Raw genomic sequence first — 20,687 nt, forward strand, 5'->3', positions numbered from 1 at the left:
TCAGAAATATTTAATATACCATCTCAGAAATTTTCAGAGTTTGGATATACATTTTAAAGTTTAAGAACTTGAAATGGGCATTTTCCTTTTTGATTAATAGTTTAACTGAGAGATTATGAGCCAACGTTGAAACAAGTTTAAATTGCAGCCCTGATTATGCTAATTGGAAATTCATTTGTTCCAGTCCAGCCCATCTCCTTGTCTCCATACAACACAGGACCAAGAGAAACATGCACATACACACATGTCTAAATGTGTTTTTCATACATACCACATGAAAGACCCCACTGATCCTACTCAATTCCACAGAGAGGTCAGATGAACATCAATCTGCTCCTATAGTAGCTTCTCCTTAATATTTGAAATGATATTTCCACATTCCTCCACTGTCAGGTGCAGATATACAGACCAACCAGGCAGGTCACAGGCGGACAGATGAGTGGGTGAAGAGAGGAGAGAGGAGGGGAGGGGGAGAGAAAGAGGTGGAGGTACACGGTTGGAGATACAAAAGAGAGGAGGAGGTAGAGGAGATGGGTGGAGTGGGTGGGGCTCAATGTGCCACCATCCAAGAATTTGAGAGTCTAGACAAGTCTGCAATGCACATTGTTTGGAGAATTACCTTCAATTTAACTACAAAATGAATGGTACATACTTAACCAACAGTCTCTACTTATTTTATATTATTCTCTTGTTTTGCCATATTTGAGTTACTGTGTGGAAGTCTGGGGTAATGCGTATAAAATCAACCTGTAGCCTCTACAAAAACAAGCCATAAGAACAGTTTTTAATGTTAGGTTCAATGATCACACGAAGCCACTTTTTTTTGAAGGCATCTGCATTAACATTTTTTGACTTGGTAAAATTTAAAACTGCATTAATCATGTATAAAGCAAAAAATAATCTTCTTCCATGTATAATCCAAAAATTATTTCAGGAGAGGGAAGGTTGTAAAAGATATGACTTAAGGGGAGAACTCAAATTGCAACAGCAAAGTGTAAGATCGACTCTTAAAAGTATGTGTATTTCTGTCGGAGGGGTTATTCTATGGAATAGCTTGGATGTAGAGATTAAACTCAGCAAAAGTGTTAATCAATTTAAAAGTAAGTTTAGAAAAGGAGTGTTTGAAATGTATAACAGAGAGGAGGAGAGATAAATGATGTAAACTAATGTGATGACTGTGGGGGGGGGGACCTTGTGTTTTGGTTGTGTTGTATGTGTGTTGTCTGGGGTTGGAAAGTGATAAGCTCTGCTTCTTCCATCCCCATTTCAAACAGTGTTGGTTGTTGTTAGTGTCTGTTGTTGTTGTTATTGTTGTTGTTGTGGTTTGTCCTGTTCGATATTTGGTTATATGGTGTCCCGTGGATGTTTTTGTTGTTGTATGTGAGATATAATTTTTGTTTGGTTTGAAATAAATATGATCAATCAATCAATCAATCAACTCTGCACCACATTTTGGTCTTGTCTCAGAATCAACTACAATTTTACTCGGTCTAACCCAAACCCTAAACCCCCTTGGTCTTGGTCTTGACTTGGTCCTGACCCCCTCAAAGTCTGGTCTTGGTCTTGACTCTGTCTCAGGTTAGGTGGTCTTGAACCCTAGCTCACAGCACACCAGACCAGAGGTTAAGCAGAAGTGTGACTTGACATAAGGTGTGAAGCTGAACCAACAAAACATCTGCAGCTCCACATTGACCAGAGAAGCTTGTTTTAGTCTTCATCAGAGATGTGTTTCTGATCTGCCACAATTGTATTTGAAGCCTTGCTAAGTTCGATTGACTCTTTATACACTTTATATACTTAAAATGTTTTGATGGACCTGTAGAGCAACAATATTGTGTTTCATGACACTTTATCAGCAGTTGCAGGCCACTGATATCTACTGCAGGTCTGTTATTGCCCAGGAGTAAATCCTCTGCACAAAAGAGGTGATTTTGAACCAACGAAAGAGAAGAAGGTCACTGGAAACAAACTCAGCTAACAAATACTTTACTCACTTGTCATTCACTCCTTTCACTCTCTTTTCTTTTCCTTTGCTGATCTGATTTAAGGATGAACACAAGGACAAAGATCAGAGCCATGTTCTTCCAGTAGGAGGCCATGTCTGAATTTAAAATGAGATAAAGTGTGAAAGTTTTTTTTCTCTTAAAGTCATCCCTCCCAGCTGATTTAATGATGAAACTTTCATAGATATCAGTGACATGGCAAAGAAAGTTCATGTGTGGTTTCCAATTAGAGGAATAGAAATATGTAAATTCACAGTGTGAGCACAGGAGGTTTGCAGTAAAACTCACAACATGTCAAACTTTAAGATTAAATAGAGAGAAGAGGCAACATGTTGAAGAGTTGAGAATTCAAGAGGATATTTGACCGGTTATTTTCTGTTATTTATAAAGACACGTGACACTCTCAGAGCTGCAAACATATAAACAAACATCTTGAATAAAGTTAAAATAACTTTGAAGATGAGGAAATAACAAGCTGACTATTATTTGCACAGCACAGCTATTGCATAACAGAAAACCACAGAACATATGCACATTTGCTCAAAGGAGAAAATGAACCGTACAGTATGTCTGGGCGGGACGTGGGGGGCCGATCAATAATACATGAAAGCATGAATAAATTGCCTCGTTACACGTGTAAATTGCAGAAAAGATGAATGATCTAAACGAAGCACAATTATATTATTCCCAAGGTTATTCGCCGGTACCTGGCAGCCTTGGTTTCCATCTCTGCAGTAAAGCAGAGGGGGCTCAAATCAAACTGTGCGTGAAACATGTTCCTCACAGTTATGAATTCATATTTAATGTGCATGTCAAGCAGTGGGATGAGCTCAGACAGCAGCTGGGTGGACAAACATGAAAATGTGCACGTGTGTGAGTAGAGAAATGGTGGATGTGCAGCATCACAGTATCACAGGTCACTGTCCTGTCACAGTCAACCAAGCTAGACTTGATATGGAGGATGAGATTAGCATGTCACATGACTCAAGCAGCATGCTCGCTGAGTGATGGAAGAGCTGGAGACACACCAGTCTCTAAATATGGAGTACAGAATATATTGTAGTGATTTTCTTTCTTTCTTTTCTTATTTTTCCTTTAGTTTCTTAATTCTTTGTGTATTTTCTTGTGTGTTCTTCCTGGACTCGTTCAACCACGGCACAAAACTCCCATTCAGAAGAAAATGAATGAATAGAGGGGGAGATAAAAAAAATAAATTGCCCGTCAGCAATCAATAATTCATTGACATAGGCTGTACTGTATGTTCTGCTCTGGGGGCTGAGTTGAATGGAGCTCAGTGAGGTAGACTACACACAGACACACACACACACCTGTTCTGGCTCACTCACACACACACATGGGTTTGATGATGCACATATCTCGGTGCTTCCAGGATCCTCTGGACTGCAGCCAGACAGAGATCAGCTCCACCTGATAAGATGAAAACTCTCACTAAACCAAGAACTCTCTGATCTGAGACCTTATTGAACACCCTGCAGTCCTCTCTCTCTCTCTCCCTCTCTCTCTGTCTCTCTTTCTTTCCCTCACTCTCTCTCTGTCTCTCTTTCTTTCCCTCACTCTCTCTCTGTCTCTCTCACAATACTTGATTTCTTTCCTTGGCAGGCTTCTTCGTCTGCTCAGGGCACCCAGTAATACCGCTCCAACTTTCCACTCTGACCGAAGTGAGACCTCCGCTTTTACTCGACAACAGCAGATCAAACAGAATATCAATATTATTTATCTCCGTGGTGATACTGACACCTCTTCTCAAGTTTTTTTTTTTTGTGTGTGTGTGTGTGTGTTTAGCCGCTTCATTTGTTCTCAGTGAATTAGTAATTGATATTCTCTGCCTGTGATGCTTTGAGTGTTTGCTTATAAGTTTACCCTCATTAGTGTCACATAGTTAGAAGCTTATGCAAGATTAATGCCTTCACACTTAAAAAAAAAGAAAAAAAAAAAAGAGCTCTGAGCCTTCATGGCCTACATACGGCAAACAAAACATTTCTAAAAAAAAAGTCCTCGGGCCATATTTTGTGTTTATTTGTGATTTTGTGGATGTGTTTATATTTAGACTAAATATACTTCTGCAATATTTTATAATGTGTCTTTGGCTACAGTTTAGGCCATAAAGTCGGAATAACACACAGATGAGGAAAGAAAAAATAGAGACTATAAAGAAAACAAAAAGGAAGGAAAGAGTATGAGAACGACAACCAGTGTCTCCATGAACATGCATCACTTTTAAAATTTTAATATCGACTCCAAAATAGAACTCTTGCATTTTTTACTCTGTTATTGCATCAACTGGGTTAGAACAAAAAAAAAGAGTCTCTGGACGATAAGCTATGACTCAGACTGCTTCAAAAGTTTTCCAAGACAAAATGTTCCTGTTTTCTCGACAACCCTGATGACGTCTGAGGGAACCACATATTCCAAGGACATTTCACTTCATGTAATCTAATAAATAATCATCTCTAATGAAGAAACAGCTTCACAAAAATCCTAGGATTCCTATCTGGGACAAGCAGACAGGTGTTTCCAGAAATTAGGATTCGCCCCAAGAGGCTTGTTTTCATGTTGTCATCAGGGCTTTGGAGAATAAAGGGGGAAAAAACCCAGCAGAGTGTGATACAAACTCAAAGTGTTCACACTCACACATCATCATATCACACAAACTGAGACTGCAAGTCACAGCAAAGCCGGAAAACAGAGCAGTCCCTCGAGAAACCACGTCTACACAACAAGAAACAATAAATGTCAGACTCGAAAGACGACTTCTTTAATCCAGCGTCTGTCTCAGCAGAAGAAAACAAGCAGGAAAACAGATGAAGAGAAAAAACTACAGCCTCTGGATAATTTAAATCCAAGTATGAGGGATTGAAAATGACAACTCACATTTTTTTATGATTGAATACATGAAAAATTTAACTTTGCATAAACTTTTCATGGCACTTATCTCAGAGCTTCAAACAGAAAGGGACTGTGAAGCCTTATCGGTGACTGCAGTGTGTCTGTAATGTCGCGATTCACTGATCTTTAGATTTTTCATTTGCTGACAAGGACTTAGTCTTTGAAAGCTGAAAGCCTGCCACGGTGCACAATAACTGTGTGTTACAACCTGCATCAGGAGACCACTGATTCATATTTGACATCAATAATAGCTGAACACCAAGGCAACACCTGCAGCTTATTTTGGGTTTATGGTTGGAAAGAAAATCATATTTTCCAGTTACAAAAATAGAAATCTCTTGAAGGTCCTAAACACCATCACTGGGGTTTTAAAATTACTAACATAAAAAACTAAAGATTTTGGAGGGTCTCTTATTTTTAAGTCTGACCCATAAAAATCGATGATTGATTAACTGACAATAAAAGCCGACTGAGTTTGGTCCAAAAAATCTGCTGATACACAATCAGTCAGTCACAGACAGACATCATTGGTCCCTGGGGTTATTATGTAGTAATCACCTACAGTAACTGAGCATATTTGGAAATAAAATAACAAATGGGACATGAACACCATGAACACTGTAAGCAGCAGCAACATCCATCCATCATTAATACTGTTTATCAATGCAGGTGGGTTCAAGTCAGTCCCAGCTGACATAGGGTGAAGGGGTGGGGGTGGGGTGTAAATCCTGGAAGGGGCACTAGTCTATCAGGCGAGAACAAGAAGTCAAGACTCAAACCCAAAGCCTTTACGCTGTAAACCTGTAGACCACCGTGCCACTCCAGCTCCTTCTTTATGGCAATTCTTATAGGACACGCCTGAAAAATTAAAATAACCTGTGCACACAAGATAGTCTTTTACAATAACTGATAACTGATAACTGATACAATAACTGAATATCATAAATGCACAAGGACTATAAAAAGGCAAAACAATAAAAAAAAATCTGGCTGGTGGCAGCTCTGGCAGCTCTGGTCACTATAGGGTCTTACTGTAAAAAGTTGCCAGGTTGAACAAGAAAATCCTATAGCTGCACTGGCCCTGAGAATAAAATCTGATTGGGCAGCATAAGTGGAAACACCAGAGGACTTTTCAAAAGGCATAAGAGCTACAGTATAGCCACATTGTATATGAATGTACTGGTCTCTCTATCAGTTGACATATCTGTTGTTATGGTCTCTTCCCCCTGGGAGTCAATGCTGCAGTGAGCAGACACTGAGATAAAAGGACCAAGCAACACCTGCACCGTAGCACAGTGTGATGGTACATCATCCACATGTGATGCCAGAACTGTCTTTGAAAACAGTTCACACTGACGGACACATGAATCACACACCTTGGCAAAAAATAAAAAATAAATCTGAATAAATACATCAGCACTTGTTTGAGTAAATTATTCTCTCCACAGAGGCTTTGCTGTATCCTTTGAGCAATTTGATGTTTTGCAAATGATTCATGCATATTTAGATGGTTTGAATAAACACAATGACTATTTGCAGCTTTATGTTTCAGTGGAGCAATGGCGATTAATTTATGCATTGTTTCAGCAGAGTAAATCCCGTCTTTGTAGCCCTTGAGCCAGTGTGAAAATAGGATCAAACTCCCGACAGTCGAACCCCATTTCATCTCATTATTCCATCTTTCAGCATTTGATGTCCACAGATCAAATGACAACCGCAGCCTTAAATCCATTCTTTTCATTCCTGGCACATGTGCTCCACTGCATGCACTATTCAGAAGATCTGCCTCACTGGCAGTAACGCCACTCAGGAGGTGATTTATTTATTTATTAGGAATAACAAAAACCCACTGCAAAGCCGACTCATTGTGGCGCTGCAGACAGCACAAAAATGCTCCATGGGTTCCACCATAAATCATCCTGCAGGTTTGGATGCAACGTGGAGGGAGATTGAAGAGAGGTGGGAGCGTTGGCAATTGGTAAAGTTCAACTGCAATTTCACTAAATTCAGATGATGAGGAGAAACCAGTGTGCTCCAACAAGCTGGCTACTCTCTATTGCAGTTATATTATAGGCTACAGTTGTAATGAAACTCGATGCCCACTGAAAAACTGCCCATGAGGACAAACTCTCCTGAAAAAGCGCAGACGTGACCTTTAAGTTGCAGGCGATGCAACAGAAATAGACAGCGGTGGGCAGAGCTCCGTGTACCAAACCAAGTAGACTTGAACTCTTGTGTAAAGTCAAAAAGGAGTTTGCATGTCTGCATCTGGAGTGTTTTAAAATTCAGCACAACTCCAATTTTCACAAAGCTGTAAGTTTAAAGCCACAGAAAGACTTCCACTCCTTCAAAAAAAGAAACTTATTGTGAAGGTGACACTGCTGTGAAATATTCTGTTCACATTAAAGAAGAGGTACAGAACCACACACCAGAATCAGGTAGAAGCAGACAGGTGGCTGCGGAGAATTTACCTCCAGGCTAAAGTAGTGAAATTCTCCTCCTCCTCCTCCTCATCTTCCCCCCAGGAATACCAAAGTAATTCCCAGTTATCATGCTCTGTATATCCACGCTTCATTACCTCAAGATGGACAATTAACACGGAGAGAAAATTGGCAGAATTCAGGACACAATGAGACATCTTTAGAAAGTTTAATTCTGGGAACCCCTCAGCCAGAAATAAACTGAGCAGCTGGTAATTCAAGATATAAAAAAAAAAAAGTTTGGAGGAGAAGAGGTAAGGCTATTAAAAAAAATCTCTCTACAATCCCATCGGTCTGCGCTGCCTACTCTGGAGTGAGGTAGATTAGAGTTGGATTTGAAGGCTAGGTTGGAAGATATTGGCATTTTCTCAGCAACTTGTTCGCTTTTTCTCCCCCTCACCCCTGCAGACAAAAGCCCCACAGCAGCCCTCACAAAGTCTGACTGACGGCTCTGTTCTATCACAGCAGCTGGATGACAGGTGCCCTCATAATGCCGCAAGGACAGAGGCTTACTCACCTGAAAGAAGGCGAGACAAAATGTTAATTTGTGTATACTTGAAATGCGGCATAATTAATAATCTGTCAGGCCCGTACTGTAGCTGAGTTTATGTATTAGCTGCATGATTGCTTTCATCCCACTTTTGTTGAACTTCTTGTACAGTATTTCCCTGTCATCCAAATCCAAACACCGTATCTCTTATGTAACGCCCAAGGGACGCTCCGAAAGTTAGATTAGTCAACTTTTCTTGTTTTCCTCAGGCTGCTCGGAGTCTCTTAACGGAAGACCCTGAACACTGTTTTAATTTTATTCTGTATAACAGCACAACTTTCTTTCAGTGTCAACAAACCTAAAAACACACACACAAAAGCACTGAGTCACACACTTATACACAATTCCTCACTTTCCCATTCAATATGAGGTCTAATGATGGATTTAGGGCTCTGTGCTGCTGCGGATGGTCTCAGTGGAGATCGATACACCGCGCAGATTATTTCACAGAGTATTCAGAGAAACCATAACAGACAAAGTACCACAGAGAAAGACAGCAGAGAGGAAGAGAGCTGCCTGCAGGGTCGACACTCATACAGTATTTCATACTTTATCTATATAACCTTGCACAGCCTGAAGCAAGTGTCTGTTTTTATTAACAGCCATTTGCAATATACACAGTACACCATGCCACTTTAACTTGTTTTTTCCTCCTTTTTTTTTTTAAATCAAAAGTTGACAACCTTCAAGTAAAAAAGTAAAGTTTCCATCCACACAGTTTCCATGACATCTGACACAAAATGTATTTTTCTTCTTAAACCAAGTTTTTAGGAAAGGTTCCTATCAGTCTCTGCCATGTTGGCTCTTGGAAAGACATCAAACTATGTGACAGTGACACTGTTTATTCGAGGCTGAGTCAAACATCTACAAGTTCACTTATCTACACTCAAGTAAACTCTGATGTGCCAAATTAAAATCTGTCTTCTGAGATAATAATGAAAACAAATATTAATCATCAAAAGTAAATTTCACATCTAATGCTTGGCTGCTGTTTTATAAAAACTGAAGTCTGAACTGCACAAATATTGACCATGACTAAATGTTAACATTACGCTCTGTGAGCAGACATTCGTATCTGCTCATTTTGCTGGGCATTACATTTAAGTTTATTGGTTGGTCTGCCTGTTGTCATGATTACTGTGCATTTTCCTCCATAATAATGGAAGATGTTACATCAGCTCATCAGTGTATGAACACTGCACCCGTCAGTCAACCTCCACCCATTCAGGTTATTTTCTCACCCACGTGTCTCTCAGCACTTAAACTGAAGTACATAATTAAAACAAAAAAATCTGGTTTTCTATTGTGGAGATCAAATTAATATTCAAATACAAACAGCATTTCACAGCCAGACTCACTTTAATGTATTGTAATCATGTTACCATAGGGACGATTTGCATATTTGACTCACTTTCTGAAGGTGGGTATGGATCCCTGTAAGGACCGCCCGGGGGACGTCCCGGACCCGTGGCTTTGTCCGGAGAGCAGGCTGTCAGTTTCGAAGGCAAACATCCCGTCACGGTCGTCAGGAACGTCCAGGAACTCCCCGTCGCTCCACACGCCCACTGTGCCATCCATCGCCTGGTATCTTATCTCTATGGTAACACTGGTCTGAAAATGACGAGGAGGGAAGTTGATTAAATTCATCTTCGGTACACAACAAACTTTCACTTGCATAGATGTCACAGCGCAGTTACATAACTTCAAATCCCTTCGGAGGAAGGTCGTGAAATCATCCACCTCCACCTGTTGAGCAGATCTGTTTATTTCGACCGTCAGCTGCTTTTGATGTGTGTATCATCCCTTTAGAAACTCTTACGATGCCAAAATCAAAACCCAATTAATGTGCCTGACACTAATGTAATTTGTTTGTTTGTTAAGATGAGAGTGCTGTCATAATTTATGCTCCTTCAGCTGTCAAGATCATTTTAAAGTGATTTAATAATGCCCGAGGAGCTTAGACTTGACAAAGCACATCACAATTACTTCCTGTGAATTGCCTCTTCAAATATAGTCACTTTCGCCCTGTTGTGTTTTTTTCTGAACATCTTGTAATGTTTTATCAGTCATACTCTAGAAATGTACATACCATACATTCTTGGTATAACATTGCATTTTAGCCTAGTGCACATACTGTAGTATAACGTAGTTTAACAGAGTTTAACGCTGCACCCACTGCCAAACCAAACTTTTCCGACCACCATCCAGTTAAATCACAGCCAACACCTGAAGGCTCAGTCTTGGCGTGTCTAGACCATTTAATTGTGTTTAGAAGAATCTCTCAATTCAGGCAACACACTTTAACAAGATGATAAATCGCCTCCCTCTGCCTGCTGGTGTGTTTGCTGGAGGAATTTAGATTGACAGTAACCATTGGCTAAAATGTGGAGCCAGAAACGCTGCGGTGATGCCCGCCGTATAGTTTGTCTTTTGGCGTTTGTCTTTGGGCAGCTGCGTCTGGTGTCCGGACAAATATTATCCTCCTGACAACGACCTGATGTTTTATTACGAGGTGGCCAATTTATTCTGCTGACAAAGACGGATGAGGAGAAAATATATACAAGTCTCTCGTTCCCCTCTCTCTCCCCCCCCCTCTCCATCTCTCTCCCTCCTCCCGTGTTGCTCCTTCCTTCCTTCCTTACATCCTCGCAAGGCAATCACTGTTGGTCCATGAGGAGCTGGATTTGTTACCATGGCAACCACACCAGTGCAGAGTTGCGGGTAGCGGCGTTGCTCTCGGGTTATGGCGGGTTTAGTTTTACCACTTTCTTGCTATGGGGCGTAGGGGGGGGTTGCACAGTGCTGTGATTCGCTCATCTGTGTGTGTGTGTGTGTGTGTGTGTGTGTGTGTGTGTGTGTGTGTTCGTGACTTGCACATCAGTCGTGTGTGTGTGTGTACAAGCCCTGAAGCACTCCCATGTTGTGTGTCATCATCTCAGAAACATCACATCAGCACTGCGAGCTCCGCTAACACAACTCTGCACCCCGGGGTGCTTTAAAACCTCAGACGGTTTGAGCTTCTCCCTCGCACATCCCACTGCGCTGCCTTCGTTTCCACGTTACATATTCACTCCTACATTATAAATTCAGAGGCAAACCCCCCCCCCCCCCCCCCCCCCCCCCTCACACTTCTCTTTACTGTAGAGCTGCTCTTTGTTTGGCTGTTCTTAACACAATTACCAATCAATACTGAAGATCTTCTAGATTAATGTTAATGGAAAGTACCGTGATATGCTGATGTTGTATTTCCATCAGGCTCTCGTTGATGAGCACAGTGGTGCTTTTATGAGCCAAACAAAGCTCGTCACTTCTCCTACTGTCTCTGCTGAAGATTGATTTCTCCAATTTATGTTCCCCCGTTTGCTTATGAATTCATTTTACTGGCTAATAAGACTTCTGATAGGATTTCTTTTCTTTTAATTCTCTTGGTGTAAGGAAAGTCACGCATACAATGTAAAACTTTAAACTTTTGGAAACTGTTTTTGTTCTCTTGTTAGTTCCCCTTTAAGTGACAGATTCCTCTGTTTCTGTTCGTTCCAGATTCTCCTTTGTACCTGTTCGATGAGTGAGTGAATATTTTAAGCGTAAATGCAAATGTGTTTACTGCTGCCCTCTTCCATCAAAGTATTCAAACTGTGCATCATGCATATTTCTACCAAATTCATCCTGACATGTTTGGTGTGTGTGTGTTATTTGAAAAGTATGGCTTTACAGAATGAGTCTACACTGATGGATTAATTGAGGTGAGACATGTATCCTACCCACAGTTGCTGTTAAACCAGTCCTAATTGTTTTTATGGCCACTTGGGGCAGCACAACAAGCTGCAAACACAACATTGACATACTAGTGTCCATTGTGTGGAAGCTAATGGGCTCCGAATGATGAAAATCATCAATTTATGAAGCAGTAAGGGAGAAAATATATGCAAACGGCTGCCAGTTTGCACATCCAGTAAATATATAGGGACATAGCCTTCATTTATAGCTGTTCCCTATTGGCTCTGATTCAACAGCCCATAAAAAAATCAGCCTCTTCTGCTGCTTGACGCTCCTCTACGTTGTCTGCTGTTTGCCACTGGACAGGTAGCATACTGTGGGTATAATGTATAACAGCTTTTTCACTCAGTAACAGTGTGTATAAAATGGAGCAATAAACTGAAACACACTGTAAAACTCTTCATTTAAATAAAGGATATTTATGCCATGTTCAAACAGCTACTGAAGCACTAAGCTCAGTTGAAGTTTTGATTCCGTTGTTCAAAATAGTAATTTTTTTATTCCCTGTTTGATGGTGTTTATACACATTAAAACAAATACACATTTTCTTGGAAATAACAACGTACATATCATTCAGCAAGTGATCTAGAGAGTATATTTATATATATATACGCTGTTGCCCATAAAGTTGGAATAATTTTGTTTCAGGCGCACATTTCTCTTTTTATTCCTATTTATACACATCAGTTATCACCTTTGACCAGGTGTAATGATTACATACTGAGCACCAGTTACCAGTTTTGAGAAGACATATACTTTATCTATCAAGAATAAATCACATTGTCACAATCATTTCAGGAGAAGAGGTAAAAAAAAATATTTTATTCCATCTTTACGGGCAACAGTGTGTAGATAATGACACTCCACTCTGAGGGAAGTGTAAGCCGCCATATACCTTTATTGATGTGTTGTTATCGTCGATGAGTGTGTCGGTCAGCTCTAGGTGTCCCTCCTCAGCCACCTTCTGAAGGACCATACAGAAAGTCCCCACCAGTCTGCAGGGAAACAGCAACAACAGGGGAGCCACATGTCGTTAACAGAAATCAATGAGATCAATACGTTGCATTATGTGTTTTTGTCCTTTGTTCCCCCTCTGCTGCCCATATGTGTTGACTCAGCCTCTTCTACGTATTTGTCACACTGACAGTCTACATGCGTTCATAGTTGCACTAAATACTGACAAATTGTTCTTTTTTTTCTCAGTGGCCTAAAGCACCTGTTCTCCGCCACCGTGTCTCACACTGAGCAGGCGAGGGTGTGTGTGTGTGAGGGTGTGTGTGTGTGTGTGTGTCAGTGACAGACAGTGGATGGGTGCTGATGGGTATGTGCCGTGACAGACGCTAAGAGAGTGTCAAACTGCCTTTGTTCACTAAAGTATGTCACACCTCAAAAGCAGTGTAATGAAAGTAGATAGCAGCTCAAATACACAAACACAATGTCAATCAATCATCCTTTCCACCTCGCGTCTCTTATTACTTTGTACACACCTAGGGAGAGGTGTACTTTTACTGTCTTCCAATCATGAATTTGTTTTGTTTTTTAATGACAGAACTAATGTCAACTATAATGTAAAGGATCTTCATATGATACATAGTCCAGCATTTAGCAAATAGTTGTGTTGCTCGTGCACGGTATACTGTGTTATTGTTCAGTGTGACTCAGGTGTTGTCATTTACAGCAGATATGACAGTTCACTGCCTGCATATGCGATTATGAATACTGAACGGCTCATAAGCTGGTGGTGTATTTTTGATTTATTTCTCCAATGGAAGAAATGTCTTCCAATTGTGTGAGTTAATGAGCTTCTGCTGGTTTGTTTAGGGGGTCTGTCTGTATGGCTGAGTTTTGTTTCTTTTCCACTAATAATAAACGAATTTCTGGCAGGGCCTTCGCTGCATGGTGGAGCATACACCTTGTCCTTTACAGTGCACAGCAGTATATAGGAGGCTGCTAAATTAAAACTGACAATGTTCAAGATTAAAGCATTGGGTAATTAAACAATTAAAGACAAAAAAGCTTTTCTTGCTTGAAGCTCCAAGCTAATTACACAAGCTGCATTCATACTGTGGCCAGTGATACAATAAAGTACATGCCCTGTCTGCGGTTTTTTGCCTCATAAAATAACATAATAGCACCATTAAAGCAGAAGTGAGTGATATATTTGTGTTAATATAAGTCTTAAATAGTTATATCTTCCGACAGCAATCACTTACATAGAGTGTTTGGACTGAAACACGGGTCTCTCAGTCCCTCTGCTCTGCTCTGAGCCGAGGAGAAAACATTTATCGTATCCTACAGTTTTTATCCAATGAGGAGAGAGAACGGCATGCAGGGCTGTGTGTGCAGCCAAGGAACGCCGTGAATGTGGTGACGTAGCGACGAGGACTGTTATGGTGCGTTCAAGGAAACTCGTATTTTTCCGACCGTGAAGTGGTACCAGTTCGATCTGGTACGAGTTCACCGGTCGGAAGTTACGAGTGGCCGTTATAGTGACTTTCACCGGTAAAACAGGTCGGAAAAACACGAGTGGGTTGCCTGGAACGCTACAAAGTCGTAAGTTGTGACTTGAAGCTGTAATTTACGATTTCAAAAGCCTGCCTGGAACGCAGCATTAGCGAAAACGACCGGATCACTCACTTCTGCTTTAAGAATGCAGTTTACTTTGATGTGACAAATGGCAAAATTTGTGTTGTAAATTGTTCAGAAAATACCACCTATCTTCCAGCACATCAAAGAAAATGCTAAAATACATATAGATATATAAATTCCACTGTGATGTCTGCAAATATGTCAGACGACTAAATCTCCGAAGCTTTCAACACATTTCAGTGGCAACACTCAACCACTTCTCTTCAGCTCTTATCAATGTCCCCAAGGACATGTGACTAAATGGATGAAGACGCACACACCATCATTCGTTCACCCACCAGCACCACTAAATTAAAAAGTTATTCTCTGCTTTCGTTCAGACAAGACAAGCTGGCTGTTGGTTGGAGTCTCTCAGTTCTGTTTTAATGAGAAAAGCTCAAAGCTGCAGGGGCTCAGCAGCAGCGCCGCTGACCTCAGACACGACCTGAAGGGAGTGTGACACATTTAATTTACCTGCTTCACAGTTTGTCTTTTGAATCTTCATTTAGAGAAAAGATGGTTACAAATGTGAAAACAATTCAAGTTTTACAAAGTGATTCAAAAGCTTCATATTTATCAGTGTGTCACCACCATCAACCATCAGTTCCCATGGTCTTTGTATATGAATGGCTTATTTCAGTAGTGTTTCATCATATTTTTCTGTGTTTCCCTAACAACCAAGTTCAGATAAAATCGTTTGCACCTGTATGACATCATACTATCATTAATTTCTCCTTCCTCTGAAAGGTTTTAGTCATTTAGTTTTGGGAGAAAGAAACCGGGAATCAAAAGACCGAATGACATAAAAACATGTTCAAATAATGCCAGACACTGCCTTATACAATCCAAGGTACTTCATAGACTTCATTACTCATCACTTATTGTCTGTGGCAATAACTAATGTAACTAATGTCATGGAAACAAGAGTTTACATGTAATTAGTGGCTTTGTGATCTAATCGGTACGTTGGAGAGAACAAGATGAGACTCTCACATTACTGATCCGCTATAGGATCTGGCAACAACCCCTTATATTGCCTGTCTTGCACAAAGGGTTACAACCCGTGTTTACACACTGTTCTTTTCTATTTTTGGAGTAAATGAGTGAAAAAGGGATAGGGGATGGGAGGATATAGGATAATGTTGAGAAACTGAATCTGAAAAAGAGAATGAAGATAGGAAAGATAGGAAAGCCTGGATTTATTCATCTCAGTTGTGCTTTACTCAGACTATTTAGCTCGTACATTTTTTTGTTGTTGACAATTTTCAATTCTTAATGTTTAATGATTTGTGTAATATCGTATTTATTAGTTGTTGTTGTTTTTTTTTATTGTCTTTCACTTTTTCACCTTGGACATGTTCAAAGTCCAGGGTCATTTCCTGTACCATCATATCACATGTTTTTATACATGTGAATGTATTTGAAAATAATTTTACAGCTAAAACTTGAAACAATTTTGATTGATTGGATTGGATTTGATTTGAATTGGAATTGATTTTCCTTGACCTAATAAAAACAGATTTAAAACAGATTTGTAACAACATCTCTGTTGTGTGAGTTACAGACAAATGTATTGAATATAATGTTATAGTATATTTAACCCTCACACAACCAACTCTGCAACATATGTCTATGTCAACTGAGGTCACAAACATGGGGATCCCTCCAATCTCTTCACTCCGTACCATAATCTCATGGATGTGTGGCGTTAGAAAACCCTTAAAAAGGTTATAAAAGGCTTTTACACAAGAAAAAAGACTCCAAATCCAGTCCCTCTCTTTTGTATTTCCTCAAAGAGCACATACAGTAACAGAGTAGGTAGGACACGTTGTTGTTGCTCCATACGCAGTGTAACATCATTAAACATTAGGTTCATTCCTACGCTGCCCAGGGATCCCTAGTTGTGCATAACAGTGCAAAGAAACCCAGTACAGCCCCCATTCAGCCAGCCAATTAGAGCTGGTGAATAATTCAAAGAGTTTCCCCCTAAACAGTGTGTTGTTCTCAGAGCAATCAGTCCCACACAAAGAACAGGCACAACACTGAGCCACAGCCATTTGCAATTTCTACTTTAATGGTCACACACACACACAAACACACTGTAAATACAGCTGTGTTTTACATGTCAGTTCATACAGTATGTGACGTAGGCTACATACTATATACATATGGAGCAACAAGAAAATCATTAGGGAGAGCTACGCACAACCACCAGGCTGGATACGAGTCCGCAGGGAGAGATAATGTAATGATAATAAGGGCATACTGTACTGTACAGTCAGTAGCTTTACCACATGCACACACACACACACACACACACACAGAGAGGAAACCTGTAGGGGTCGCAGCTAATGATGCGAGTGCCCCAACATGACTATAGAAACTGACAGATAAATGTGAATGAGTACAACACACACACACACTGTACACAAGCACACCTGCAGCTCAGCATGAAAGGCCACCAAACACTATCTTATTAAATTCAGAACCAATGAATAACGACAAAGGCCGTACGTGGCGTCTTATCAGCGAGCAAATAAAGAGAGGGCACTGTTTGTCACCTGCTATTAATCTTTCTTTCTCCCTGGATTATTTTATCCTCCTTCCTTTTTTTTTTATCTCCATCTCCACCCTCACTGATACTTTCTCCCTACAGCCCCTTGGAGTCAGTGGTGATGAATTCAACCTGTAGCGGAAAGAGAGGCTTCATTTGTCAGCAGAGCTTCAATGTGCAATAATGAGGTGAATTTGGATTTGACTTCACTTTGAATTCCAGTGATCTCTCTGGCTGGATGTTTTCCTCCACGGAGGAGTCGTCCTGCCAGGTTCCCCAGATAAATAACTCCACGTTCGACTTTACAGCCCTGACGTGACTCAGGGAGAAAGACTGCAGGGTTATTATTTATGGTAAGAAGTTTTTATTCTTTGAAGATGGATAGAACGTTTTGCCCTGAAGACATGAACCCCACTGCCTGTGTAATCCACTCTTTCCTTCACCAGACAGTGGTGATCGATGTATCATGGGTTACTTAGAAAAGCAAATGATCTGTCATTTCCTTTCAGCCATTGTAACGTGTGTACAAGTGTTGAATAATTGAACCGAGCGGGGCCTATCATGTTCTGGCTCACTTTTTAGCACTTCAAAAGGTGGCATTCATTATTGATTGTAGTTCTGCAAACAATTTACTTTCATCTGCTCTATAATTCAAAGCTCCCTTCCCTTTCAATTTGTATTATTTTTCTTTGTCAACCTGAAGTTTCTTTTACAAATCGAGAAGGGGGGAGAGGGGGAACTGTAACGAAATGACGGGTCGAGATGAATTGGAGCAAGACTTTGAAATGTAAAATATTTTTTTCCCCGAGTCAAACAGAGTTGTTTCTCAAGGTTGCACTAATCCGCCGCAGCTGCAGGTAACTGAAGCTGGAGGACAGTGTGAAATGGAAATGTTACAGCTGGCAGGTGTGTGTGCGTGTGTGATACGGCCTGGGATGAGCAGCGAGGACAAACAGCAGTGCCCCCCATCGGTGAACATATGCCGATATAAACATAAACAGACACGGTGAACATGATTCACCTGGACACAATCGATACTCCAGTTTTCCTCCTTTTACACACACACACACAAACATACAACAGAGTCCTTTTGACCACAAACAAAAGAAAAAGCTATTAAGCCTGTCAGTGTTCATCAGCATGTCACTGCCAATCGAGGTGTGCGGTTTACTCGCTCCTGTTGCTGCGCTGTGCTCCAGCTTCACAACAGCTGTGTCACAGGACAAAAGGCACATTACAAATTCTGTGTGAATAAAGTATGACCCACATTTGATTTATCAAAATGTCATCTATAGTGGAAAGAGAGGGACAAAGAAAAAGGGAGCCGGTTCATTCATTTTTCTAAAGAGAGAAAAGATGCTCAATGTAGACGTCCATTAGCGTATTACAGCATCACTCAGATGCAGTCAGGACTGGGAGATGTGGATACAACCTTATCCAACCAAACTTCACAATTCATCTTACTGTAACTTTATAAAATCCAACCACAGTTTATGGCAGTTTTGATGAGAAATGTCTGTTTTTTTGCCAATAATTACATAACTTGTGTGAATCTGTGACAATACAGTATCATATTGCCCATGGATGCAAGGCTGATGATGCTGGGGTTAAAGCAATGCCATAAGGCGTTGTTAAAGTTATTGCAATCCATCCTGAGGTCGACAGGAACGGCCATCTGACAAGACAAACAAGACGTCTCATTCAAAAACACAAATGTCAACCTAGTTAAAAAGTCAAATAAATCACCAAAGTGAGGGATTCACCCCCTGGGGACAATGAAAGTCTTAATTATTATTTTTTAATTTAAACCAGTCTAAACTTTACCTTCTTTAATCGTGAGCGGCTGCCATAACTAAAAAGTTTAAAGAGGCTTTTGCTTGGAAAGAAAAAAAAACACACACATGACTTTATGTCAGTGACATAATCATAAAAAAAAAGTATGCTTCTGGTGAATTGTAAACACGACACAAAAAATAGCTCCACAGTGTTCATTCATTTCTGCACTTCAGGCATACAAAAACAAATCCCACATAAATTATGAGTTATATTCACTCTCAAAACAACATAGAAACTTTTTCAAGGAAAAATACAGAGCTTGTGCACAAGATATTTCTCGTCTTTTCTTCTCTTTCTAACACATTACTGTCTGAGTGGAGTGAGTGCTTCTGGCAGCAGCAGCAGCAGCCGAACACAGAAAGTTTATAGCATCAGTTTTCAATGTTCAGGCTGTTCAGATGAACACGTCCGACTCTCAGACTTCAGTCATTCTCATCTTATTCAGTAACAACATCAGAGTCTTCATAAATGCCGCATGTGTCACCAAGGTCTCATCTCAACTCATGTCATATTTACACAAGATGTGGCTGCACAGATACTTACTAAGGAAATGGCAGCTGTTAGTCAACACATGAGTCATTGCACATTGGTGCCATATACAGACAAAAATACACAGGACTGCATAAAGAAAACGCTAAATTACAGAGTCAAACTGCTGACGAGGCACCACTATGTCACAGGCTGATGAAATTATTGCAGTCTGTCGCAATAACACCATTACCCTGCAACTGTAAGTGATCGCAGCTTTGAATTTTGGAGCCTTTCTTCTCCTCTTTGATTTAGGGGATTATTCTTTGAAAATGTTACAAAGTCAATATGAATCAAGATCATACATTCTTAAATAAAACAAATCATCTGGATCTTATTTTAATAGCATGGAAATATATTCAGTCTTTTCCCCTGTGGACAATTTTTGACAGTATGAGCTCTGTGTGCTAGTATAATGAGGCGTTACTTTCATTTCATTATACCTGGACTCCTGAAGGGTTCTTTGCCTGTGTTGGCCAAAAAAAGAAAGAAAGAATATAATAGATATTGAGAAACAGGTCTAGCAGTCACTCAGCAGTGATGCGGCCTTTAAATTGAAATTTAGAGACACACTACTTGCACTGGAGCGTACATTTTTAGCAACCTGTACTTCGTCCCTGTATTATCGAATGTTTTACTGTTATTCTGTTCATATCCCAAGGCCTCTGAGAGCTTGTTCAGACTGATAAAACAACTCTGTCTTAAAACAACAGGAAGCTGCATCGGGGGCACATGCTGCTTCAAGTACAAGTGAGACACAAAATAAGGTCAAGAAATGTATCACTGCTTTTGTTTTGTAGCCCAAATGCATTGATGGACTAACGTTAGTCTGAACATGTAATCAGATGACTTTCATAACTTATTTTTATGTGAAAGCTATACACCAAACCTTTCATTTTTATGATTATGGTTTGGTTGGGAGATTCTTTCTTACATGAAAATTATGTTTTTACTTTAATAAAAACGGATGTGAGGGTCTATGACCTCAGCAAAAGTCTCAAAACTGACAGTCCAAACTGTTTCTCTTATGTCATAACATTTTGTTACGGTCTAGTCAACAAGTCATGTCGTATTTAGGCTGGAAATGTTTTGCTCAGAGGATTTCATCCCCTGCATTGGGACACAGCAACATCACGCCTGGTGCTGATGAGCAAAACATGCATAAAACAACATATTAACTATTCCAATTGTAATTTCAAGGACCCCCTGATATTCCCCGATGGACCTTGAATACACAATCATATCGTCTAACCACCTCTCCAGAGCTCAGTAACACGCAGTGTACTCCACTGGGTGCAGAGTATAAAAGCATTATCTCTGAGCCACGAGGGTAAACAGATGATAAAACATCGTCTATATGGCACTACAGCACAAAGACCATCATGCAACACTGCCTCCTCTTTGTGTTGTGGTAATGCGATTGC

The 20,687-nt window shown here is 40.3% G+C and overlaps 1 protein-coding gene across 1 annotated transcript in view; it reads right to left on the bottom strand.

Moving 5' to 3' along the window:
• Window positions 1–20,687, bottom strand: part of otofa (otoferlin a) — a gene marked incomplete at both ends in the record, with an annotated part of 73,322 nt that overhangs the window by 29,123 nt on the left and 23,512 nt on the right. Inside the window, 2 exons of the mRNA XM_084000588.1 lie at window positions 9,352–9,551; window positions 12,613–12,712. Coding sequence (XP_083856714.1) covers window positions 9,352–9,551; window positions 12,613–12,712 — 300 coding nt within the window. The remainder of the gene's footprint in view (window positions 1–9,351; window positions 9,552–12,612; window positions 12,713–20,687) is intronic.

The sequence above is a fragment of the Trachurus trachurus genome (assembly GCF_905171665.1).
Source record: "Trachurus trachurus genome assembly, chromosome: 24".
Taxonomy (NCBI): domain Eukaryota; kingdom Metazoa; phylum Chordata; class Actinopteri; order Carangiformes; family Carangidae; genus Trachurus; species Trachurus trachurus.